This window comes from Balearica regulorum, chromosome 4 (genome assembly GCF_011004875.1).
Source record: "Balearica regulorum gibbericeps isolate bBalReg1 chromosome 4, bBalReg1.pri, whole genome shotgun sequence".
NCBI classification, from domain to species: Eukaryota; Metazoa; Chordata; class Aves; order Gruiformes; family Gruidae; genus Balearica; species Balearica regulorum.
Genome location: NC_046187.1, coordinates 82,136,331 through 82,159,481, shown reverse-complemented (window position 1 = coordinate 82,159,481; position 23,151 = coordinate 82,136,331). Strand labels below are relative to the sequence as shown.

General features: G+C 67.0%; 3 protein-coding genes and 2 non-coding genes across 7 annotated transcripts; 3 read left to right on the top strand and 2 right to left on the bottom strand.

Moving 5' to 3' along the window:
• Positions 1-324: 324 nt before the first annotated feature.
• NOP56 (NOP56 ribonucleoprotein) lies at positions 325-4,366 on the top strand. Its single transcript, XM_075752946.1, has 12 exons — positions 325-427; positions 639-728; positions 852-966; positions 1,049-1,210; positions 1,333-1,531; positions 1,758-1,945; positions 2,066-2,217; positions 2,406-2,506; positions 2,847-2,995; positions 3,193-3,314; positions 3,492-3,620; positions 3,747-4,366. Exons 1-12 carry the CDS (start codon positions 425-427, stop codon positions 3,966-3,968), a joined length of 1,632 nt encoding a protein of 543 aa, XP_075609061.1. The 5' UTR covers positions 325-424; the 3' UTR covers positions 3,969-4,366.
• On the top strand, positions 3,049-3,119 carry LOC142601852 (small nucleolar RNA SNORD56). The gene has a single exon (XR_012835460.1). It is a non-coding gene; the product is annotated as a small nucleolar RNA SNORD56 (small nucleolar RNA).
• Positions 3,350-3,418, top strand: LOC142601851 (small nucleolar RNA SNORD57). The gene has a single exon (XR_012835459.1). It is a non-coding gene; the product is annotated as a small nucleolar RNA SNORD57 (small nucleolar RNA).
• A 137-nt stretch (positions 4,367-4,503) lies between the features above and the next one.
• IDH3B (isocitrate dehydrogenase (NAD(+)) 3 non-catalytic subunit beta) lies at positions 4,504-13,530 on the bottom strand. Of its 3 annotated transcripts, XM_075752953.1 has the most exons (13): positions 13,438-13,530; positions 12,805-12,885; positions 10,992-11,090; positions 10,045-10,165; positions 9,601-9,661; positions 9,001-9,133; positions 8,447-8,580; positions 7,930-8,032; positions 7,099-7,245; positions 6,884-6,978; positions 6,718-6,778; positions 6,449-6,594; positions 5,817-6,347 (listed from the first exon to the last, which is right to left on the bottom strand). In XM_075752953.1, exons 1-13 carry the CDS (start codon positions 13,471-13,473, stop codon positions 6,299-6,301), a joined length of 1,266 nt encoding a protein of 421 aa, XP_075609068.1. In that variant the 5' UTR covers positions 13,474-13,530; the 3' UTR covers positions 5,817-6,298. The 3 variants fall into 3 exon arrangements, with proteins under 3 accessions (XP_075609070.1, XP_075609069.1, XP_075609068.1); XM_075752955.1 differs by lacking the exons at positions 5,817-6,347; positions 6,449-6,594 and adding an exon at positions 4,504-4,693; XM_075752954.1 differs by lacking the exon at positions 6,449-6,594 and having other exon boundaries at positions 5,292-6,347.
• Positions 13,531-13,734: 204 nt separating this feature from the next.
• Positions 13,735-23,003, bottom strand: VPS16 (VPS16 core subunit of CORVET and HOPS complexes). The gene is made up of 24 exons (XM_075752890.1): positions 22,864-23,003; positions 22,222-22,310; positions 22,014-22,111; positions 21,132-21,260; positions 20,638-20,782; positions 20,456-20,571; positions 20,042-20,164; positions 19,125-19,180; positions 18,894-18,983; positions 18,274-18,368; positions 17,724-17,800; positions 17,428-17,559; positions 17,192-17,319; positions 16,839-16,874; positions 16,571-16,679; positions 16,365-16,499; positions 16,168-16,276; positions 15,863-15,960; positions 15,674-15,778; positions 15,362-15,439; positions 14,986-15,155; positions 14,769-14,865; positions 14,477-14,580; positions 13,735-14,225 (listed from the first exon to the last, which is right to left on the bottom strand). Exons 1-24 carry the CDS (start codon positions 22,914-22,916, stop codon positions 14,081-14,083), a joined length of 2,517 nt encoding a protein of 838 aa, XP_075609005.1. The 5' UTR covers positions 22,917-23,003; the 3' UTR covers positions 13,735-14,080.
• Positions 23,004-23,151: the final 148 nt, after the last annotated feature.

Genomic DNA, 23,151 nt, shown 5'->3' with positions numbered 1-23,151 from the left:
GATCCGGGGGGGGACGGGGGGACCGGGGCATCCGGAGGGGGACGGGGGGGGACGGGGGGACCGGGGGGGGCTCTGGCGCGCGCGGGGGGGGGCACCGGGTCCGGCCACGTGCGGCCGCGGGTGGGGAGCGGAGCGCGGGAAGGGGCGGGGGGGGGGAAGGCGCGCGGGCGGCCCCCCATTGGCCGGGGGCAGGAAGGGGCGGGAGGCCCCGGCATTTCCTGGGCCTGATTGGCAGAGGCGGCAAAGGGAGGCGGGACCACCGGTCCGCAACCTGGTCGGGCTAGTGGCAGCTCCGTGAAGGATAGTCTGCGCTGATTGGGTGGGGGGCGCGGAGAGGTGGCCGCTGATTGGCAGCGGGCTAGTTGGGCGGGCTTCCGGCGCGGAGCTGCCACTTCCGGGCGGTGGCGGCGGTGGCGGCGGCAGGATGGTGAGTGTCCGCCGGGCCGGGCCGGGCGCATCCGCCCGCATCGGGCCGGGCCGGGGCCGGGGGGTGGCCGGGAAGGGGCGTGCGCGGGCTCGGGGCGCTGCGGAGCCCGGCGCCGGGGTTCCTGTGCGGCGCCGGGGCGGGGGAGCGCGGGCTGGGCCGGGAGCGGGGCCTGCGGCCGCCCCGAGCCCCCGGTGACCGGTGCCCGGTGCAGGTGCTGCTCCACGTGCTGTTCGAGCACGCCGCCGGGTACGCGCTCTTCGCCGTGCGGGAGGTGGAGGAGATCAGCCTGCTGCTGCCGCAGGTACGGGCCGCGGGGGGGGCCCGGCGGGGGGAGCGGGTCGGCGCTGCCCGGGGGGGGGGGGGGGCACGTTCCCCGGGGCCGCCCCGTCCCGCCGGGGCCTGACCGGCGCCGCCGCCCCCCCAGGTGGAGGAGAGCGTCCTCACCATCGGCAAGTTCCACAATGTGGTGAAGCTCGTGGCCTTCGCCCCCTTCAAGTCGGCCCAGAGCGCCCTGGAGAACATCAACGCCGTGTCCGAGGGTGAGCGGGGTGGCGGGGGGCCGGGAACCCCCCCCGGGACCCTCCCCGGGACCCGCTGACCCCCCCCCCGCCCCGCCCGCAGGGATCCTGCACGAGGACCTGCGGCTCCTGCTGGAGACCTCCATGCCGGCCAAGAAGAAGAAGGCGCTGCTGGGGGTCGCCGACGCCAAGATCGGGGCGGCCATCCTGGAGGAGCTGGGCTACCAGTGCCAGACCGGGGGGGTCGTGGCCGAGCTCCTGCGGGGTGAGTGAGGGGACACCCCGGGGGGGGCTCCAGGAGCTGGGGGGGGGGGGACCCGCTGCCATCGGGGGTGGCGTTAGGGGCCGTCCCCGAGCCACAGGGGTGACGGCGGGGTCCCCGCGCAGGGATCCGCCTGCATTTCCACGCGCTGGTGAAGGGCCTCACCGCCCAGTCGGCCTCCAAGGCCCAGCTGGGCCTGGGGCACAGCTACTCCCGGGCCAAGGTGAAGTTCAACGTGAACCGCGTGGACAACATGATCATCCAGTCCATCAGCCTCCTGGACCAGCTGGACAAGGACATCAACACCTTCTCCATGCGCGTGCGGTGAGCGGGGTCCCCGGGGTGGGGGGGTGGCGTCGGGGGGCGGGCCCGTCTCCCCACGCTTACCGCAGGCAGCTGCCCCTCCGGCTGCCTGTACAGAACGGGGAGGGAGAGCAGCGCCTCGGACGCGCCCCGGCCCGGGCAGCGGTGCCTCAGCCAGAGCATGTCGGGGGGACACGTGGGGCGCGGGCGGCCGGGCCGGGCTGCGGTGCTGACGCTCTCCCCGCAGGGAGTGGTATGGGTACCACTTCCCCGAGCTGATCAAGATCGTCTCCGAGAACTACACCTACTGCCGGCTGGCCAAGTTCATCGGGAACCGCAAGGAGCTGAGCGAGGAGAGCCTGGAGGGGCTGGAGGAGATCGTCATGGACAGTGCCAAGGCGCAGGCCATCCTGGAGGCCTCCCGCTCCTCCATGGGTGAGTGGGGGCCGCAGTGGCGGCTCTGCTGGGGCACTGCGCTCCCCGAGGGGCGAGCCATGGGCGGAGGGGTCCTGCCCGCCCCGGGAGGTGCCGTTCAGCGCCCGCTGCCCTCCCCAGGGATGGACATCTCCCCCCTCGACCTCATCAACATTGAGAGCTTCTCCAGCCGCGTCATCTCGCTGTCCGAGTACCGCAAGGGCCTGCAGGAATACCTCCGCTCCAAGATGAGCCAGGTGGCTCCCAGCCTCTCGGCCCTCATCGGGGAGGTGGTGAGTACGAGCGTGCGTGTGCCTAGGCTGCCCCGGGCTGCGGAGATGATGTCCGAGTGAATCTGTCAATCCACTGAGTCGTCCTGCTGACACCTCTCACTGCTGATCCCGGCCCGGGGGGGGGCTGTGCGCGCCTGGGGCTGCCTCCTGGGTGGGGGCAGCCGTAACCCTCCTCTGTTCGGTCCCAGGTGGGCGCCCGCCTCATCTCGCACGCCGGCAGCCTGACGAACCTGGCCAAGTACCCGGCCTCGACGGTGCAGATCCTGGGGGCCGAGAAGGCCCTCTTCAGGTACCGCTGCGGGGTGGTTGCGGTGATGGCAGGTCCCTGGGCTGCTGGCCGTGACGCACCAAGCCCCCGCTGCGGGTGATCGGCCAGCCCCAGTCTGAGCGACCACCGTGGCTCTGTGTCTTGGCTTGCGGGTGCCCCGTGGCGGGGCCGTGCCCGGGGAACCCCCGGAGGTTAGCGGGGCTGGGGGGGGCGGTGAACGTCCCGCAGGTCGTGCCGCGCTGCCTGTGGGTGAGAGCCGGGGCTGCTGGTGGAGGGCGGCCGGCCGGCAGTGGGCTCCGGTGGGGGGTGCCCTTGGCCCCGGGCGCTCCCGCTCCCCAACAGCTCCGCTGGCTGGTTCCAGGGCTCTGAAGACGCGAGGGAACACTCCCAAGTACGGGCTCATCTTCCACTCCACCTTCATCGGGCGAGCGGCTGCCAAGAACAAGGGGCGCATCTCCCGCTACCTGGCCAACAAATGCACCATCGCCTCCCGCATCGACTGCTTCTCAGGTGCCTGCGGGGACGGGGTCCTGCGCGGGGGGACGGGGGCTCCTGGGTGGCCTCTGCGATGATGGGAACATTTTTCGTCAACAGCATCTCACTGTGTGAATGGTGACGACTCTGGTCTGAGCAGAGCTGGGGGGAGGGTCGGGTGGCGGGGTGGGCAGGGCAGGTGGGGGGTGCTGAGCCCCTCTCCCCTCCCACAGAAGTCCCCACCAGCGTCTTCGGGGACAAGCTGCGGGAGCAGGTGGAGGAGCGCTTGGCCTTCTACGAGACGGGGGAGCCGCCCCGCAAGAACCTGGAGGTGATGAAGGAGGCCGTGGTGGAGGTGAGGCTGTGGGGAGACGGGCAGGGCGCCGCCGTCGGGCGTGATGTCAAACCGCTGTCCTGACGCCCCGTGGAGGCAAAAGACTGATTTAATGAGGCTGATCCGACCGTGCGGCTGGGTGGGGACGGGCCCTGGGCTGGGCCCCCCTCCCATGCTGATGAGCTCCCCCTCCTCCAGGCGAGCGAGGTGGTGGCTGAGGTCAAGAGGAAGCAGGAGAAAAAGGAGAAAAAGAAGAAAAAACGGGAGAAGCGGCGGCTGGAGGCCCTGGCTGCGGCTGCGGAGGAGAACGCGGTGCTGGAGACAGAGGTGAGGGCGGGGGGCTGGCAGAGCACCGGATCCGGGTGATTCCCACCCCCCTGGTCCTGCAGCCAGGTGGGGTTTGTGGGACGGTGCCTGGGCCCCGGGCGCGGCTCCTGACCTGGGCTTCTCCAGGAAAACGACATCGAGCCCAAGAAGAAGAAAAAGAAGAAGAAGAAGGAGCAGGAGCTGGAGGCCGAATCGGAGCAGGAGCCGGAGGAGAACGGGCTGGAGGAAGAGGCTTTGCCCAAGAAGAAAAGGAAACTAATGGTCGAGGCTGATCAGGAGGAGGAGGAGGAGAAGAAGAAGAAGAAAAAGAAGAAGAAGGAGAAGGCCAGGGACTCGGAGGAGGACTAAGGCAGCGGTGCTGGAGCCACGCCATGCTCCAGCAGTTTGGACTCACGGACTAGCAGGGGCTCAGCCCCTGGCCCGGCTGCCGGCGTTGAGGGCAGCTGCGTGCCCGGCAGCGCAACACGGCGGGGCAGCCGCATTAAACGTGTTCTGGCACCTCGTGCTCTGGAGGGGTCCCTGTGGCTGGGCCAAGGCGCCGGCAGCCCCCAGGGCCGCGCTTGACCCTCGCTGTGCCTCCCGCAACGGTGGTGCTTCCTGCAGTGGTTGTGCCTTTAGCCCCCCCATGGCCCCTTCCCGGGGGGCTCTGGCTGCGTGTGGCCTCTGCCACGGGGCTGTGCCCACAGCCCGTGTGGGGCAGGGAACCGCTCTGTTACCGACCCTCAATAAAGGGCAGAGGTTGTTGATCCTCTGTCTCGTGTTGTGGCAGCTGGGGCCCCGGCGGGGCTTTGTCTCTCTGACCTGGGCGGGAGGTGACTGCGCTGCCCCAGCCCTCCTTCCCCTGCGCCGCTGGGTGAGGAGGGATGAGATGGCACTGTGTATTGGGGGGGCATGCCTGCAGCCCCCCCTTGTGCTGCAGAGGCCACTTTTATTCATGGGAAGCAATAAATTACCGGGTGGGCACGGCGGGAGCAGGGAGGACGAGGCGAGGGGCCCTACACATCCAGGGCAGCTATCACGGCTTGGGTGAAATCCAGGGACGTGGCGTAGCCCCCCATGTCCGCCGTGCGCACCTGCAAGGAGAGGGGAGTGTTAGCAGGAAGGAGGGGGCTCATGCGAGGGGCAGGGACCCCCCGGCCCCACACCGGGTGCTGTTACTGTACGACCAGTGGGGATGGTCCCAGGATGTCCCAGTGCCAAGGAGGAGGTGGTGCAATGGGGCCACTGCCCCACGCCAGCTGAGGGGCATTGCGCTCCCCCCCAGCTTTGGTGTGCCCCATCTGCACGCATGCGTGTGTCAGGGGTGGCTGGGGATTTGCACAAGTGCTGTGCTTCTGGTCGCAATACACCCCACCACGGTCAGTGGCTGCCCAGGCAGGGTTTGGCAGGGGGGGTGGGAGCTGCAGCAGCAGAGGATTTCATGGCAGACACCCCCCCAACCCCCCGTTCCTGGGCTCAGGGTTCACCTACCCCCACAGGCTGGAGGGGACAGTGAGGGGCTAGCAGTGGTGCTGTGGGACAGATGCTGCGCCCTGGCTGAGGGCCTGCTCCTGCCGCTGCAGGCAGGGCCCCGCACCCTCAGCACCCACCCTCAGCACCTGCCCCGCTCCCCCAGGGCCTGGGCTGTGCCCGGGCAGGGCCATGGGAACAGCACCTGGGCTGGGCAGGGGCAGAGAGAAGCGTTGGACCCTTTATTTGCAAACGTGAATACAAAGCACAGCGTTAAAGCCACGACCCACTCTCTCTCACACACGCACACAGCTGCCGGCCAGGGCAGCGCTTCCATGGCCCCACCAAGTGCTTTTGCAGCCCACCCCACGCCGCAGCTGGTCCCCAGGCCCACCCTGGGAGCCACAGGGGCTCACGCTGCTGGGCAAAGCGCTGCCATGGAGGGGTCCAGGGGTTTGGCCACGCTGTGGGGTGCTGCCGCAAAGGGTCCGGGGTTTGGCCAGGCCTGGGCTCTCGGGCTGCACAGCGGCGCTGCCTTACCTGGGGCAGGCTCAGCCTGGAGCCCCCTGCTCCCCCAGTGCTCAACAACCAGCCACAGACACAAAGTGGGGAGCAGAGAGAGCAGCCCCCCCCCCCCCGCCCAATCCTGCACCCACTCCCGGCAGGCAGGAGGTGACAAAGCCTCACCGCTGCCTCGCCCTGCACAGGGGCCCTCACCCCGCGCCAGCAGCTCGCCCTGTGCAGTGCTGGATGCGGGGGCCGCAGCCCCCTGCTCCCGTTTATTGCTAAAGCCTCTGGGGGCAGGAGAAGGTGCCAACAGTAACCCCAGTCCCGCTGCCCCCCCCCCCGGGAGCTGCCTGCCAAGCTTGGGGTGCTGCGTGCTCACCCCCGAGTCGCCCCAGCAGGCCCCAAGATCCGCACAGCCTTCCTCGTGTGGAGGGCACAGCAAGGACGCTGCTGGCGTGAGCCGGAGGGACACGGGGAGCCTGGCTGGAAGGCAGCCCTGCCCACGGGCCCTCCAGCAATCCCCACGGGGCGCTGGGCTCTGGGCTGGGCAGGAGGAGAGTCCCCTCCTCCTCCTCCTCTCCCGGGGCACCAGGGACCCTCAGCCGGGCAGGGAGGGGGAGACGCTCTGCTGTAAGCTATGGGAAGCTGGTGCAGGGTGAAGTCCCCGGCTCCCCGGGGTTCCTAGGCACCATAGTGGGGGTGCAGGTTGTCAATCACAGACTTCACGAAGTCGGAAGTGGTGGAGTAACCGCCCAAGTCCCGTGTCCGAACCTAAAAATCCAACACAGGGAAGGGGGAGAAACAAGGGAGAAACATGATCGTGAACCGAGTGAAATGACTGTGAGAAGGGAGAGCAGCTTCCCTCTACGCACCCTGCCAGAGCCCCGGGGAGGGTGGCACGACGTCCCCAGCCCTGCCAGCCCTGCCCCAGCCAGCACGCATGGCTGCAGGAGCCACCCCCGAGACAAGCGCAGTGGGGCCGAGCGCAGCCAGAGCTGCAGGCACACGGGTTCCTGGGCTGAAAAGGGGAGAGGAGGTCAGAGACTCGCACTTGTCCGTCAGGGAGAACGCAGGTCAGCTCGCTACCACGAACACTCACGCAGCTACAGACACGCGGCAAGGCTGGCTGCCCAACACTCACTTTTCCGACTTTGATCACCTTCTTCACCGCGTCCGCGATCAAGTTGGAGTGAAATTCCAAGCTGGCGAGAGGAAAGGAGCGGCGGGTCAGGCCCTCTGCCCACACGCCCCGGCAGGGCCGAGGCCGCACCGCCCACCCCACGCAGCCCCACGGGAACGGCCCCTACTTGAGATGCCGCAGCATGTTGGCAGCCGAGAGCAGCATGGCAGTGGGGTTGGCGATGTTCCTGCCCACCGCCTGGGCAAAGGGGTGGCGGGCGCCCTGCAGGAGGAGAAGCCGCGGTGATGGACCTTCTTCCACACCCCCTGTCCCCAGCAGCACCCCCTCTCCCCCGATAATGTGGGGGGGCACAGCAGCCTCCAGGCAGCCGAGACTCCTCACCATCTCGAACACGGCGTACTCGGCGCTGTAGCTCTCCCCAGGAACCACACCGGCACCGCCCACCAACCCAGCCGCCAGGTTATCGATGATGTTCCCGTAGAGATTCGGCATGACCAGGACGTCGAACTGGTAGGGGTTCTGCACCAGCTGCACCGAGGGAACAGGGACGTGAGGTCCTGCGCACCCACCGCGGGCTGCAGGCAGCTCGGCAGTCCTTGGGACAGGGCAGGCTCACGAACAGAACCCACCATGTCTGCAAACATCCCCAAACTGCTCGAGTGACAGGCAGGAACACGGGGAGCCCTGCTGAAACGGCTCAGGAGCCACAGCCCCACATCACCTGGCGGAGTTTTGCAAGGCCAGATGAGATGTAGTTGTGCTGGGGGGGGGGGGGGGGGGTTTAGATGGGGTGTTAGGGAAAATTTCTGCACCCAAAGGGTTGTCAATCCCTGGAACAGGCTGCCCAGGAAAGCTGTGGGGTCCCCATCCCTGGAGGTGTTTAACAGACGTGGCGATGTGGTGCTTGGGGACATGGGTTAGTGGTGGGCTGGGCAGTGCTGGGGTAACGGTTGGACTTGGGGATCTTAAGGGTCTTTTCCCCCCAAAACGACTCTGATTCTAAGTGCCCTGCCGCCTTCAATCCCTGCAGCTCCTGCCCTCGCCTGCAGCACAGCAGGGAGAAGTCTCCTGTCTTGTGCAAGGAGCAAAACTCGGGCCTGGGGCCAGGGTGGCGCCTGGACCTGTCAGCGGCAGCTGCTTTTCAGGTTTCAGAGCTGCTGAGCGGCAGCGAGCGGTGCAGAGCGGCGCTGGGCAGGGAAACGGGCTCCTCACCTGCATGCAGCAGTTGTCAATGATCATGGTGTCAAATTTGATCTTGGGGTACAGTTCTGCCACTTCTTCACAGCACTGCAGGAAGAGCCCATCGCCTAATTTCCTGCGAGACAAGAAACACGTCAAAGGGTTTGCAGCACAGCGGTGAAATCGTTACAGCAGCAGGTAATCCGATAGCAACTGGCGTCCCACCGCAGCAGGGCGGGGGAAGGCAGGCAACCCTAGAGCACCCCACGGGAGGTGAAATGGGGGCCCAGGGGGATCAGCTTTCTGTGCCACAGCTCTTCCCCTTCTCAGCTGACAGCCCCGGGGATGCAGCTGTCAGGCCTCAGCGAGGCTCATGCTGGAGAAGAGAGCACGGAGAGAGGAACAAACACCAGCCCTAGGGAGAGCCCAGCCTCTGGGCAGCCAGACCGGTGCTGCCCTGATCGGGATCAAAAGCTGCGAGCAACAAGGTCCCAGATGGACAGCAGTCGTGCGCCCGACCGCGCTCCAAACCTGCTCCTGTGGCACTCACATAATGTTGGCTTTGTGCACAGCCGTGACCTTAGAGCGCCCTTTTTTGGTGGCGTAGTCAAAGGCGAACTTGGCGATGCGCTGCGACTTGGCCCGGGTGATGATCTTCAGGCACTCGATGACTCCCTTCGCACTCTGGGCACGAGAGGGGGCGTGAGCAGCCGTCACGTGCGCGCGCAGCCCAGCTCCCTGCCTCACCCACCCTCCCCACGCCGACAGTCCCGGCGCTGCGAGGCAGAGCTGAGGTGCCTTTGCCCGACGCTGGGTCACCCCCCATCAAGAGGTTCCTTAATTCCCGTGTCCCTTTCCTGTGGCACCATCCCCCCTGCAGCCCACCACCATCCTAGCGTGTACTCCTATCACCAAACGCTCCCCCAGTTCCATCGCTGTCACGTGGGACATCACTGCTGCTCCAGCCAGTCCCTCAGTCGTGCCGAACAGCTCTGGCATGGAACGCAGGAACGCGTCCCCGGCAGCAAGGAGAGCCGCGCATCCCGGGACAGCTTTCCCTGACCAGCAACAGCCGCGGGCAGAGCTGGAGGGAGGCTCCCGCACCTCGTGTTCCAGAGAGCTGTACTCCCCCTCCGTCTGCTCGCGAATGATCACAAGGTCCAAGTTGTTGTGGCGTGTTTTATAGCCTGGTAAGCTCTTCACGTGGACGACGTTTGCAAACAAGTCTAATTTGCGCCTGCGAGAGAAGCAGCAGCAGAGTCAGCATTTCATCACGAGCTATTTCTGGGGCAGTGGCTGTTCCCACAAGTACTGGGGGTAACAGCTGGTGAGGGTGTGAACAGCCCCCCACCTCCCGGGACGCCTTCCCATAGCTATGTGCCCACCCACCTTTCCCCTCACGAGCCAGCCACACATCGCAGCGTGGCGTCCACGACCCTCTGTCGCGGCTGGTCATCGCTGTCCGCTTTCCAGCCACCCCCTCGTCCCCAGGACCCCAAGGCCGCAGGCAGCGGGATCACACTCGGCAGAGGCAGCTCCTGGCTCTGGACCTTTTGCTCCCTGATGACACATTAATTTCCCACCTGGCCCAGACTGCCTGCCTTCAGCCCCAGTTCGGTGCCAGAACACCACGACCAAACGCAACACGGTTTTTCCCAGCGACTGACACGCCGGTGCCCAGCCCCGGCAGGGGACCGCGCTCACCTGAGCCTCATGTCGTAAGATGCCAGCTCGCCTTTGTACTCCATGGGGGTGTGGATCTTGCCTGCGGGACAACACCGAGCAGGAGTAAGAACGCGGAGCACGCCGATAGGGCTGAGGACGCTGCCTGGGGCAGGGGGTGCCTCGGCAGAACCTCGGCCAAGCGCAGAGACTGACCTCTCGCTATACGGGACCCTGGCGAGGCCCTTCGCTTCTCCGGCCTTACCAAAACATCTCGTTTCAGAGGTAGAAGACAGATGTAACCCCCCTCTCCCGCAGTAAGCTCAGTAAGTACTGCAGCAATTTGCTGCTTAGCTTAAAGAGAGCGTGTTTCCTTCTCCAGGGCCTAACCCCAGAAATCCCTGCCGCTGAAAGCACCTAAAGGCATGGGAGATAAGGCGCCGTTTCCCGCGGGCAGAGCGGAGAGCCCCCTCGCCGAGTCCTTACCTATCAGGGCCACTTTGCTTTCCTTCATGGAATCAACCACCTGGTCCAGTTTCTCTTCCGAGGCCATGTTCTGCACCTCGCTCAGGTGATGCTCGTCGAAGACCACGGGCACGCTGGCGGCCTGCGCGAGAGGTGCGGGGCCAGAGCAGAGAGAGGTGTGGGGTCAGGGACTCGGCAGGGAAGTGACACAACTCGCGACAGGGGGATGCTGACGGGGGTCGGGGACACAAAGCCTTACACTGGCCAGACCGCCTGCTCAGTGTGGGGAGGGAACTGGGCTCAGGAAATGCTAAACCTGGGCCTCTGGGTCTCCCCAGTCCCAGCGGAACAACGACGTTGTCTGTCACCTTTAACACCGGGACTCCCTCTCTTCACTGTAGTTTCAGCCACATAACCGGTATCGTGGCAGACAACCCCACGTTTGCTGCCTTCGACGCGACAGAACTCCCATGTCAGAAGACAGAACTACTGACTTCCCCCCCTCCCCGAGTTACGACGCTGCTGCCTGAGCACAGAGCTCACCGCAGATTGGGAAGGAGGTCAGAAGGACAGAAAGGGTTCAGGACAGCTGGACAATGACAGCGCTGCGGCCACGTTCCCAACAGGAGCGATGAGGATGGCCAGCGCCCTCCCCACCAGCAGCCCGGAGAGCATCAGTGTGTGATGAGAAGGAGCGAGCGGGCGATGGACCCAGACCCTGCCAGCTCCGGGACACGGTCCCAGGCTGGGAATATTGTCACACTGACGAATGAGACAGTTTGCCAGTCTGCTGCTCAGGCTGTGTATGGAAAGAGTGAGACCCCAGGGTTTCCACAGCCCTTCTGCACAGGGGGAGACAGACAGGTTGGTCTTGGGGGGTCCCTGGATCAGCAGCATCTTTAAGCAGCCCTGAAGCTGCTGCTCGTCCCTCCTCTGCCCCCGTCCCGCTGAGGCGCAGGAGCCGTTACCTTGAACACCTCCTTGACGGCGTGCATGAGCTCCGGGCCCACGCCGTCGCCGGGCAGCATGGTGACCTGGAACGTGCCCTCAGACTTCGTGTTCTCTGACTGCGCAGAAAGCAAAGAAGAGTCAGACCTCCCGCCGTGCCCCAGAGCCCGATCCAATCAGGACCCCTAACCGGCAAGCAGCCAGCTGGAGCCAGGTGACTTACAACATCAGGAATATCCGCACAGGTAGCAGAGTTTTCAGCAATGAAAACTGACTGCAGCGCTAACACTGAGCTTTAACTTGCAGAGCTCTGCTCCTGTGTTGTTACGAACACCGCGCAGCAGAGACACCCGATGTCCTGTGATCCAGTGGCAACCTAAACACTTTTCCTCACGCAGCCTTTCCATGTACAATCTCTCCCTCTGCGCAGCAGAAATCCTTCTCACTGGGAGCTAACAGCATGGCCTTGTGTTATTAAATCCCCCTCACTCCTACATCACGGCCTCTGGATCTCCTAAGCCTTCCTGGGCAAGTCTTGTCTTCCTGCTGTATTCACACTATCTCACAGCTTTTTGTCAAGCGTGCTTTTTTTCGGTCCTGAACACAAAATCAGTCTTAAAAATAATTCTTGAGACGTTTCAGACGTGATGATCCACCCCCAAATCAATGCTGCCTGCTCCCCACCGTAGCTGCCTCCTATTTTTATGCAGTCCTTTTACTAATCCCCACCTTCTTCAGCCCCTAATCCCCTGTACAGAGCTGACCTCCAGACGCAGGATTTCACAGAACCCGCCTCGGGGACTAGACAGTCACAGTCAGAGACAAGAACTGCACCAACAATTTCATCTGACAACACAGCAGGTAAACAGGCAGCAACGCCATGACGTGGGAAATGCACGCGTGTCAGTGACACAAAGCATACAGTGACCATGGAAAGGGAAAATGAAAGAGCAAGTGAGAAAAGAATGACGAGATAGTCTTTACTTTTGATTTTTAATATCTCGAGGCAGAAAACCTCACCTAAACCTCAAGCAGCAGCAAAGCATCTGCAGAGGGAACGGCGGCACGGGCCTCAGCTCAAGGTCAAAAGAACAGTCTCAGTGCCGAGCCCTTCCCTTTAGTGTCATAAATAATAGCGTAAGACATCTTTGCTTTTAAATGGGAACCCACCATCCTGTCGGTCTGCACGCGACCAACGCGATGTTAATTCGCTACCTGGCAGTTGGGTTGTTCCTTCCACCCCTAGCTCCCCAGAAAACAACTCATCTCTCCATCACAACCTCTTATTTCCTGTCCAGAGTCCCAATACTGCTTGCATGTGCTGAGACCACGCGCTCTTGCCTTACTCAGTCTCTAACAATTGTCATGTTATTTCCTGTATTATTTTCTGTTAACTACTACAGGTAGCTACAGTAAATTTAGGATTACAAGCAAGGACTGGATCAAAAGGATTTTCACTACCGCAGTCAGTGCTGTGCTCTGGCTAGAGGTTTTAGCTGTGCCAGCAGAAAAACATTCGCTGTCACAACCCTGCCTGCAGCCCCCTGCACGCAGCTGAGGGGAGCCGGGAGCTGGAGAGGAACCTCCGGGGAAGGAGTGAGCGAGGATGGAGATCGAGCTCCTCCGAGAGTGAGAAGACCTGCTTCCACCAAGCGGGACCTGCCCGGGAGCATCCCACCGCCCAGGGACACTGCCGCCCGCCCCTCGCTGCCCCCCACCCCGTTCCCCTGCTCCCTGCGGCAGCTCCGTGCCCTGCGGTGTGTGCCGGGGGCTGCCCGTGCCCAGGCTGGGCCTGGGGGCACAGAGACCCCCCCTCCCCCCCCCGGCTCTCACCTTGGCCCGCGGGATCTGCTGGAGGGCGGCGGCGGCTCGCAGGCCCCTCCATGCCCCGAGGCTCTGGGCCCGCAGGAGGCCCTGGGGGGGGCAGCGGGAAGGTCAGACACTGGGAGCGCACGGGGAGCCCCAGCCAGGAACCCGGAATGACCCCCCGGGGCCGGGCTGACACCCCCCTCCCCCCCCAGCCCCGCCCTCGCATCCCGTCCCAGACTGACCCCCCCAATCCACACCAACCCCCCCAGCCCAGACCCCCCCCCCCGCCCTGACCCCCCCGATGCAGACGGAGCCCTCAGCCCCGCAGCCCACACCCTATGTCCCGTCCCGGACTGACCCCCCCGACCCAGAGCAACCCTTCACCCCCCCGCCTCACCCCCCGATCCAAACACCCCCCCCAACCCAGACCAACCCTCCCCAGGCCCCCCCCAGCCTGACCCCCCGATCCAAACACCCCCCCCTAACCCAGACCAACCCTCCCCAGGCCCCCCCCAGCCTGACCCCCCGATCCAAACGCCCCCCCCAACCCAGACCAACCCTTCCCAGGCCCCCCCAGCCTGACCCCCACGGCCCAGCCTGACTCCTCCGGTTCCGATCGCCCCCCCCGCCCCGATATCTCACCCCCCCCCCCCTCACCCTGGCAACCGCCCGTCCCGCGCTGAGCGCCGCCATCTCGCCGCCCCACAATGCACCGCGGCTGCGGCACGGCAGGAGCGCGTAAAACGGAAGGGGCGGGATCGAGCCGAGCCCTGCGGCGCCCCCTGGCGGGCGGGCGGGCACATCCCTCCCCGAGCCCCCGCTCCGGGTCCCCCCGGTCCCCCCGACCGCCCCGCAGGCAGCCCCCCCCCCCCCCCCCCCCGGTCAGCCTGCCCCAGGGCCGGTGGCCCCCGGGCCCCCCCGCCGGGTGCCGAGCACTTGTGGCCAGGAGACAGGGCAGGCAGCTGCTCTCTTTATTGACCGCGGGAGGGGGGGGGGGCACCCCCGGGGGACGGGCCACGCAGGCACTGGGGGGTCCCGCTGCCGCTGAGGAAGACCCGGGCCGGGACGCGGGCAGGGAGCCCCCAGCCCCAGCGTGGGACACGGAGCCCCTGCTGCCACCCTGCCCCCGGCACATCCCCCCCCCCCCCCAGCAAGGGGGGGTGCGGGGGGGAGCAGCGCCTGGGCTGGGGGGACAGGGCTGAGGAGGCCGGAGTGGCCCCAGTGGCAGGGTGGGGGGCTGGAGGCCCCCCGGGAGTGTGCGGTGGGCAGGGGGCCGGGGCAGGGCCCCCCCCACCGGGGCTCACTTCTTCAGGAGCTGGGCTCGGGCCCGGTTCAGCTTCTCGGCCACGGCGGCGTCGGTGCTGGCCGTGCACTTGGACAGGACGAAGTTCATCTCCGTCTCGTTCTTGTGCTCGATGGCGGCGTCGGCCGCCTGGTCCAGGTCCCTGCAGCAGAGCGGGGGAGCTGGGGGCGGCATGGGGGCAGGAGGGCGGGGGGGGCAGCAGGGACCCCCCGCGCAGCCCTCACCGGCTGCAGAGGACGCGGCGCAGGGTGCCCCCCCAGCGCCGCCCACGTGCTCCTGGGGATCTCATTCCCCCCCTGGTTCCCCCTGAGCCCCCCCAAGCCCCCAGCCACGCTGCAGGAGGAACCAGCTGCTCCCACGGGCCCCGACCCTGCCCCACGCGCCCCCACGCACCCCACCAGGACGAAGGCCTTGACGCGCTGCTCGGGGGTGACGCGCGGCGCGTACTTCTTGGCTTCGTAGCGGTTGTGGTGCTTCACCGAGATCTCCACGAAGGGCTGGAGAGGAGAGGAGAGGAGGGGGGTGGGAGGGCGGGGGGCTGGCTCCTGCACCCTCCTGGCCCCCAGCTTCAGCCCCTGCCCCACGGCAGCCTGCTGGGGCTGCTCCACACAGTGCCCTCCTGCACGGCCCAGCACAGCCAGCCATGGGGCAGGACTGGTGCCCCTCCAGCAGGAAAATCCCTTACCAGGTACCCGATGGGCGACTTCTTGCTCTTGGAGAACTTCTCCATCTCCTCCCAGTCGCCGCGGTTGGCCAGGGCACTGATCTTCAGCCACCAGTACCTGGGGACGCGGGTCAGTTCGGTTCCTCTGGCTGCCAGCACCCTGCAGCCCCCCCGACCCCAGCCCCACAGCACGGCTCCTGCCTGGGGCGAACCCCCACCCCACCCCCCCGGGACCGACCTCTTGTCGGGGATCTTGAACTCGCGGTAGAGCTGTTCGGCTCGCTTGTGGTGGCCGTCCAGGATGAGGTTGGAGACGGTGTCGTGCAGCGAGAGGTCAAGATAGGGCTTGTCCAAGTCCTCCTGGAGGTGCCGCTGGAGCCGCAGCAGCTTGATCTGATCCTCCGTGGCCTGGGGAGCAAAGCGCCAGCCTAAGCATCCCAGCTCTGCCCACGGGACCCAGAGGGACCACGGAGCAGGACAGGGGGACCTGTGGTGCCACGCCAAGTGGAGGTGGCCCAGCCGAAGCCCCGTGCCCACCGGCGCTGCCCAGCCTTGCTCCTGGCCCAGCCCCGGAGAGCAGGGGTCCCCTGCGGCACCTCCCCGGCCGTGCTCACCTTGGCAGCAAACTCGTTTTTGGCTTTGTAGTACTCATCCAGGGCGTTCTGGAGAGCTCCGACTCGCCCTTCGATGCGCTGGGGACAGAGACCACGGCCACTTCAGCCTCTACCAGCACAGACGCTACGCTGCGGGGATGGGGCAGCACCCTCAGAGCCCCCCAGGTGGGGCAGGAGGGGTGTCCGGTGCTGAGACGTGGCCAAGGCAGAGCTGGGGCTCTGATCCCCTGCCCAGCCCTGCGGGGGAACCCGACCTCCCTGGCACACGCCAGCCCTTCCTCCCCGCTCCTCCTGCCGCCGCCGGGCACAAACCTTCTCCGAGTAGCTGGAGTGGACGTGGAAGTTGCCGAGCTCCTGGTGATTGTCGTCCTGGTTGTACAGGTCCTTCAGCGTCTCCCGCTCCTGGTGCTTGCAGAACTGGGGAGCCGAGGGGGCGTTAGGGCGTACGGGGACGGACGGCGTGGGGGCCCCCGGGGTCGGGCGCGCGGTGGCAGCCCCTACCTGGCGGTACAGGCTCAGGGCCACCGGCTGGTTTTGCAGCGTCATGAAGAAGGTGCCGCGATTCAGCTCGTTCTTCAGGTGGAGCACGACGGTGTAGACTGGGACAGACAGCGCGGTTCAGGGTTGGGGATGGGGACCTGCCCCCTGTGCGGCAGCGAGTGGGGACAGAGCCCCGTGCTGAGGGTGAGCGCTGCCCGGGAGGGCACAAGCAGCTCCTGCCCCCCTCGTCCCACAGGGCACGAAGCCACGGACGGGCTCCCCCAGACCCCAAATCCCCCCCTCCGCTGCCCAGCCCTGACCCTCACCCAGGTCGGTGTCCCCGCTCTCGATGGCTTTGCTGAGGGCCAGCTTGCTCCGCTTCATCTTCAGCAGCAGCGGGACCTGCTCTCCAGAGCGCGGTTCGTACTCCAGCAGCTGCAGCGGCAGAGGGGTCCTCAGTGCGCGGCCACCACGCGGGACCCCCCCAGCGCCCAGCTGGACACGTCACGGCCCCCCAAGAGACCTTGATGGCCAGCTCCGTCCTGCCGCAGTCGTAAGCCCGGGCAGCGATCTCCGAGTAGGAGATGCCTGGCGTGTCACCCAGCTTCTGGTTGATGGCGTGGGCCACCTCCTCATCGGACTTGTCCTTCTGCTGCACCTGGGAGGGCACAAGCGGAGACGTCCGTGCGTGTCGCCGGCCGGGCAGGGCCCGCCGAGGTCCCTCCTTACCTTGTAGCAGGCCCAGTGGGCCAGGATGCGGCTGACGCCCTGGATCTCCGAGAGGCGCAGGTACTCGCAGATCCTGATGGCCAGCGGGTAGAGCCGCCGCAAGACCAGCCTGGTGCGGCACGCGGGGGGTCAGCGGCACGCGGGGGGGTCAGCCGCACGGCCCCACACGGGTCCGAGGAGTCGATCAGCTCGGCCGAGGGGACAGAGACCGCGGGGACAGGGACCACAGCGTGGCCGGACACTGCCCCCCAGCTCGTGGGACCCTTACCTGTCCAGCAGGACCTCGATGGTGAGACGCTTGTATCTGTGGGGACGGTCAAGGGACCACAAAACCCCATGGAGCACAGGCAACGCATGCTGGGCGCCCGCCCCCCTCCTGCCAGCACCGCAGGCCAGCTCTGTGGGGTGTGATGAGCGTACAGGTCTGAGCTACAGACCCCCGCCATGGTACCCGGGGCACAGCCGGTGCCCGAACCCCAGAGGGGTGGCAGCTGAGCGGCTCTGCAGCTCTCTCCTCCCTGTCCCGCTCCACCCAGAGCCCCAAAGGGCACCGGTCTCGCCTGGGCCACATCCTGCACCCGCCCCAGGGCCGTCACTCGTGCACTGTGCCACGGAGGATACTGGGTGAAGGTGAGGGGGATGCCGATCTGGTAGTCCCGGATGGCGTTGAGCACCCGCAGGTCCTGGCACATGCGCACGAAACTCTCCGGGGGGAACTTGTCGATGAAGCACTTCCCGAAGGAGGCTGCCTGTGGGAAGAGACGCACGGTGCTGGGGCTGTGCCGGCCGCGCCACAACCACCAGTCAGGAGGGAGACGCTGTCGGCCGCAGCCAAAGCCTCCCCGCGTCTCGCTCACCCTCAGCAGCGACTTCTGGGTGTCTGGCTCGTGCTCGTAGCTGGCTGCCTCGATGCACTGGCTCACCGCCTCCGGGAGCAGCTTCTGGTCTTTGATCTCCCGCAGGTACTCGTCTGCCTTCTGGCTCTCCTTCTGCCGGGGAGCGCGGCAGGGTGAGCCCTGGGGGCTCAGCACCCCCGGCACCTCAGGGATCTCCCCCTTCCCATCGCGCAGGATGGTGCTGGCAGCGGTTTGCATCGCAGCCGGCCCCACCTCCTCGGGGCAGGCAGGGCACGGAGCGGGGCAGCGGGCCGTACCTCGTACTCCTTCTGCGCCTCCAGCAGGAGAGCCCCCGGGGCCATGGAGGCGATCTTGAAGATCTCCTGGCTGGCCTCTGCAGAGACGGGGGAAAAATACGTGAGAGGCTGCCCCGGCCCAGGCACGGCACCCGCTGCAACCTGCTCCCCCACCGTCCCTGCCTGCAGCTCCGCGACCCCGGGAGAGCCCACGCTGGCACCGTCCTGCGGCGGGGCGGCAGCACGGCCACCGCCGGCCCGAGCAGCCAGGCAGAGCCGTGGTGATGGGTGGCACAGGGACCCGGCAGAGCTGGCAGAGGAGGGCACCAGAACTGGCACGGTGCTGGGAAGGCGAGGGACCGGGTTCAGAGCCTGCGCCACGCGCTGAGGGGCTCAGGGCATGGCTCTGCTCCGCTGCGGGGCTCTCGCCGCCTCCAGACAGGGCTGCGCAGCCGGATCCACCCCCAGAGCTGGGCGCAGTCACGGGCCGCACCCCGGGCATGGAGCGGAGCGGGAGACCTGCCTGCCCGGGCACAGGGGTCCCACAGCCTCGCCGCCCCCGCCATCTCACCTGGGATCTCGTGCAGGAACTCGTGGGACGTGCGAGACAAGATCCGGACCCCGTCCAGCTCCGGCACCAGGTAGGAGTCCTCATCCAGGACAAACCTGCGCTCCCCGCTAAGGGCTCGCGGGAAGAAAGCGGCTCTGGGTGCAGCCCCTGTCCCCCCCCCCCCGCTCATGACCCCCCTTTCTGCGGAAGCAGCGGGGCATGGGATCAGCACCCACGGCAGCCCTCGCCCTTGGGGAACCGGGCCCAGACCTCGGCAGGCACAGCGCTCCCAGCCGCGGGGGTTTGGGGGGCTCCAGCACCAGCGGGGCTCTGGGAGCCGAGAGGGAGCGGGATCCCCTCAGCAGGGAGGTTTGGGGAGGGTGCAGGGGCCGGGGGCAGACGGGGATGGTTCGTGCTGCTGTACAGGACCAGGTTGGCCGGGTCGGGCAGGGGAGATCGTGACAAAACTGGGGGAGAGGAACAAGTTCAGCCTCCTCTGACCATCCTGGGGGGCCGCCGACACCACTGGTGTCCCTGGAGCCCCTCACCCATGACAGGGATGGCGGTGGCCCAAGAAGGGCCCGCGGTGGCCCGCAGTTTGGGCTGGCTTTCAGAAATGACACCCCTTCCCCAAAGGATACTGGATGCACTCCGTGGAGTTCCCCGCCACCATCAGCTGCCGGTCCCAGGCCACCACCACGGCACGCTGCCGGCTCCGGGGACGCGTGCACCTGCCAGGGAGCCCCGGCTGAGCCCCGGCCCGGCTGCAGCCCCCCACGCCCGGAGCGCGGACGCAAGAGGGTCCCGCTTGTCCCGGAGGAGCGCGGGTGGGCACGGCCGGGGGCGGGGGGGCTGGCGGGGAGAGCACTCACCAAACCATCTGCTTGGGCGGAGAGCGGACGCTGCTGTTGAACTCGCAGAGCTTCTCCTGCGGCAGGAAAGAGCTGGGTCAGGGGGACGGCGGCGCAGGGACGGGTGGCATCGCGTGTGCACCAGGGCCACACGCTGAGGAGCTGCTGGGGAATGAGCGGCACAGCACGGGCTGCGCTGGGCACCGGGAGCACGGGTGCTGCACCGGGAGCGGGTCCTGCAGGAGCACCCGGCCCCGTCTCTAGCTCTGGAGGCAGCCGGGGCCGCGGCTGATGCAGCCAAAGGGCGAGGACACTGTGTGAGCACTTAAACCGAGCGTGAGAAACGTCGCCCCGTCGCTGCGGCACACGGCTTGCCTGTGCGTAGAGCAAGAAGCTGCTCGTGCTCGACTGAGAGCCGGTAAGTGAACGAGAGCAGGAGGAGGGGGATTGCTCTCGGAGAGCGTGGAAGGCAACCGGCACGAGCCCCACCGCGCGGGGGGTCTGCAAAGCCTGCAAAGCAAGCGACTGCAGCGGCAGAGGTGAAAAGGCTGAGACTGCCCGGGAAACGGTACCAGGACCAGCAAGTTCGGGTATGGATGTAACAGAACTGTGACCCGTGGGGAAAAATTAATTGGTGGTGGACTGTTTATCTGGGGGGTGGTTTGGACAGAGAAAGGGGGGGGTGCAAGGCCAGCAAAAAGGGAGGCTTGGAAATAGCAAAAGTGGGCAGTAAGGTATAAAATCGGGTGAGGAGCCAAAAAGGGTGGGTCTCGTGAGGACAGGAGCGCAGACGCAGCGAGGCTGACCCGCAGTCCACGGGGAGCCCGAGGGAACCGGCGTGGCCTCCCCACCGTGCCGGATCTGTCTGCCAGACAGGGAGAGGAGGGGTGGGCTGACACCCCAACACCCCACGATGGGGAGGGAAGGGAGACGCTCACCTTCAGCGTGGCCAGCCCCATCCAGATGTAGCCGGTGTCAGTGAAGAGTGCCAGGCAGCGGTAGTTGAAGGACACGGCCATCTGCAGGTAGGCGCCGGCGGAGGGGCTCATGCCAGGGGGGGTCTGGGACAGGAAAAAGGCGAGGGTCACACCGGGGGGGGCATGCTCTGGGGACCGGGGTCATGCTGCACACCAGCACCGACGCTGCGCAAAGGGCTGAGGAGCGGTCAGAGCGAGGGTGTCCCTTCCCACCCTGCGCCCGCTCAGCCCTCACCCCTTTGCCCTTGGCCAGGACGGGGCCTGAGGCCCCCGCTGTACACGCCTGTCCGTGGGACAGGGGAAGGACCCCCCAGCCAGCCCGGGGGGGCTGCAGAGCACCCTGCTCCCCACAGCAGACCCCCGTGGCTCGCTCACCACCACGGAGCAGGAGGTGTTGTCCAGGAGGTAGAGATCCTGTCCGACCGCCAGCAGGACGATGGTGACTCTGTCCTGGGACAGCACGGCCCAGCAGGATGGCGGCTTCTGCAGACCTGCCGGGCACCAACGTCAGGCCCCCGCGCCCGGCCGGGGCAGGGGGTAGCGGGGAGGGGACGCACCGGGAACCTCAGGCATCCTGCGCAGCTTCAGGTCATCGATGTTGGTGGCCAGGGAGAAGCGGTGCGCGCCGGTGAGGATGGCCACGCCGGTGCCGTACTCCGTGTGGAACACCTTCGCCTCCAACACGTGGTTCTGCAGCACCTCCTGCACCGGAGACAGAGCTGAGCCTGTGCCGGGGCAGCCGGGGCTCAGCACCACGCTGAACAAAACCAGCCCGGGGAGGAGCGAGCCCAGCCCTGCGCTGCATTGCTGGTGTCCCAGCTCGGACAGGCCTCGCTCCCGCAGTGAATTCTGGCCACCGGGGCCGTGGGGCCGGTTGCCAGCTCATCCCCAAAGTCGGGCAGCCCTGCAGGGAGGAGGCTGGGGGAGCCCCAGACTCCCCACTGTGCCCCGCAGGGCTGGGGGAGCACTCAGGGGGCCTCCCAGTGCTCGATTCTCCATCAAAAATCCCAACCCTGGCCGTCCCTTGAGCTCCCCACCCCGCCCCACTCACGTTGCCCATGCTGAAGTGGCGCTTGAACTCGCAGAAGAGGTTGTAGATGAGAACGGTGCCGTCCTCCTGGATGCAGAGCAGGTCCTCGCTGGCCGTCCAGCCCAGCTGCACCAGCTGGCCGCTCTTCCACTGCGGGCAGAAGACACGTGAGCGTGCCGCGGGACTGCTCACCTCCCGACCGGCCCAGCCCCAGACACGTCCCTCTGGGAGCCGTACGTGAAGCCAACAGCCACGGCTGGGCGTCCGCAGCTCCGATGCCCCCGGCTGTGCAGGGCCCTGCGCTCGTGGCAGCTTTCCCTGTGCCTCCACCTTCTCACCGCCCTGCGTCCGCCCCAGCCCCGGCCAGCGGGGACGGAGGATGCTCCTGCGGCACCAACGCTGCTGCTCCCGTCCCCACCCCGTCCCCTTCTCCCGGGGCTGGGCAGCCTCCCTCCCTCTCCCTGCAGCGCTCCCCGTTCTCCCCCCTCGCACGCACCACCGCTTCCGAGCGGCTTCTCCGGAGCTCTCAGGGGGCTGTAGGAGCTGCGCGGAGCCATCGCCCCACAGAGCTTTGGGTGCCGAGGACGCGTGGCAGCACCCAGCTTCCCCGCAGAGAGACCAGAGGAGCTGCCAAGGGCCCGCGAGCGAGTGGCACAGGCACCTGCCGGCCCTGCAGCACCCAGCCCGCACCCCGGCCGTACGGCGCTGGCCCTTTCGGTGCCACCAGCGAGCCCTTCCACCGCCCCCCTGCCCGCAGGCCTGTCGCTGCAGGGACCTACAGACCCCGGTGTCCCCCGAGGGGCGGCCGGGACTGGCCCGAGCTCCCCGGCACATCACAGACCCCCAAGGAGCGCCCGGGGTGCCGCTTAAAGGAGGGGGTGGCCGTCCCCGGGGCCAGCTCACCGGGATGCCGGCCAGGAGAAGCCCCGAGGCCGAGTAGATCTCCAGCGTGGGGCGGGCGCTGGGGGATTTCTCCTTCCGAGCGTTGTTCTTCAGCAGAGCTGTGGGTGGGACGGGACGGGACGGGCTGTCTGACTGCGGCCCCCCTGCCGGCGCCGCCGCGGGCCCAGCACAGCCCCCCCCAGTCCCGGGGGGCCGGGGCCAGCCCTACCTATGGGCCCCCCGTACGGGGCGGCCGCCACTAGGCAGTCCCGCAGGTCCTCCCTCAGGTTCCACTCCATGGTGTACAGCTCGAACTTCCTGCAGGGCACGGACGGGAGGGTGGACAGATGGATGGAGGGACGGACGGATGGACAGACGGATGGACGTATGGATGGATGGACAGATGGATGGACAGACGGATGGACAGATGGATGGACAGATGGATGGAGGGAGGGATGGACGGGTGGATGGACAGACAGATTGACGATGGATGGATGGATGGACGGATGGACAGACGGATGGACAGATGGATGGACAGACGGATGGATGGACAGACAGATGGACGGAGGGACAGACAGATGGACAGACAGACGGATAGACAGACGGATGGATGGACAGACAGATGGACAGATGGATGGATGGTCGGATGCACGGACAGACGGATGGATGCACGGACAGGCAGCAGACCGAGGGGTGGGGGGCGAGGGACGGTGCCCACCCCGCAGCCGGCCCCGGGACCCCCCAGCCAGCCCCAAGGGCCATGACCAGCCCGGAGACCCCCGGACCTGCCCCAAGGGCCTCGGCCGGCCCCGGCGCTGGGGAGACGCTGCCTCTGGCCGGTGCCGGTACCGAGCCCCGCGCCGCCCCTCACCGGTAGAAGGCCTCCTCGCCCAGCGGGTTCCAGTTGGCCGTGTAACAGTCCATGGCGCCGGGACGGGACCGGACGGGACGGGACGGGACGAGCCGGGCGCTGCCGGCGGCGCAGCTCCTGCCTGCGCTTCCGCCCGCCCCGCCCCGCCGTGACGCCAGCCTGGCCGCCGCCATCTTCAGTGAGGGCACGGGGAGAGGAGGAGGGGGGGAACCGCCGCCATCTTCAGTGAGGGCACGGGGGGGAGATAGGCGCCGCCGCCATCTTCAGTGAGGGCACGGCCGCCCGCCC

What these genes read in the sequence shown, in the direction of transcription:
- NOP56 (XM_075752946.1), top strand. An exon ending in TCAGCCTGCTGCTGCCGCAG is followed by an intron (nt 729 to 851) that starts GTACGGGCCGCG and finishes CCGCCCCCCCAG; the next exon opens with GTGGAGGAGAGCGTCCTCAC. An exon ending in CGGCCCTCATCGGGGAGGTG is followed by an intron (nt 2,218 to 2,405) that starts GTGAGTACGAGC and finishes GTTCGGTCCCAG; the next exon opens with GTGGGCGCCCGCCTCATCTC.
- IDH3B (XM_075752953.1), bottom strand. Translation starts at nt 13,473, where the DNA reads ATGGCGGCGCTCAGCGCGGGACGGGCGGTTGCCAGG. An exon ending in AAGCAAAGTGGCCCTGATAG is followed by an intron (nt 9,662 to 10,044) that starts GTAAGGACTCGG and finishes GTTGTCCCGCAG; the next exon opens with GCAAGATCCACACCCCCATG. An exon ending in AGTACGCCGTGTTCGAGATG is followed by an intron (nt 6,979 to 7,098) that starts GTGAGGAGTCTC and finishes CTCCTCCTGCAG; the next exon opens with GGCGCCCGCCACCCCTTTGC.
- VPS16 (XM_075752890.1), bottom strand. Translation starts at nt 22,916, where the DNA reads ATGGACTGTTACACGGCCAACTGGAACCCGCTGGGCGAGGAGGCCTTC. An exon ending in GCCACTTCAGCATGGGCAAC is followed by an intron (nt 20,783 to 21,131) that starts GTGAGTGGGGCG and finishes TCTCCGGTGCAG; the next exon opens with GAGGTGCTGCAGAACCACGT. An exon ending in AAGGCCTTCGTCCTGGTGGG is followed by an intron (nt 14,226 to 14,476) that starts GTGCGTGGGGGC and finishes GCTCTGCTGCAG; the next exon opens with GGACCTGGACCAGGCGGCCG.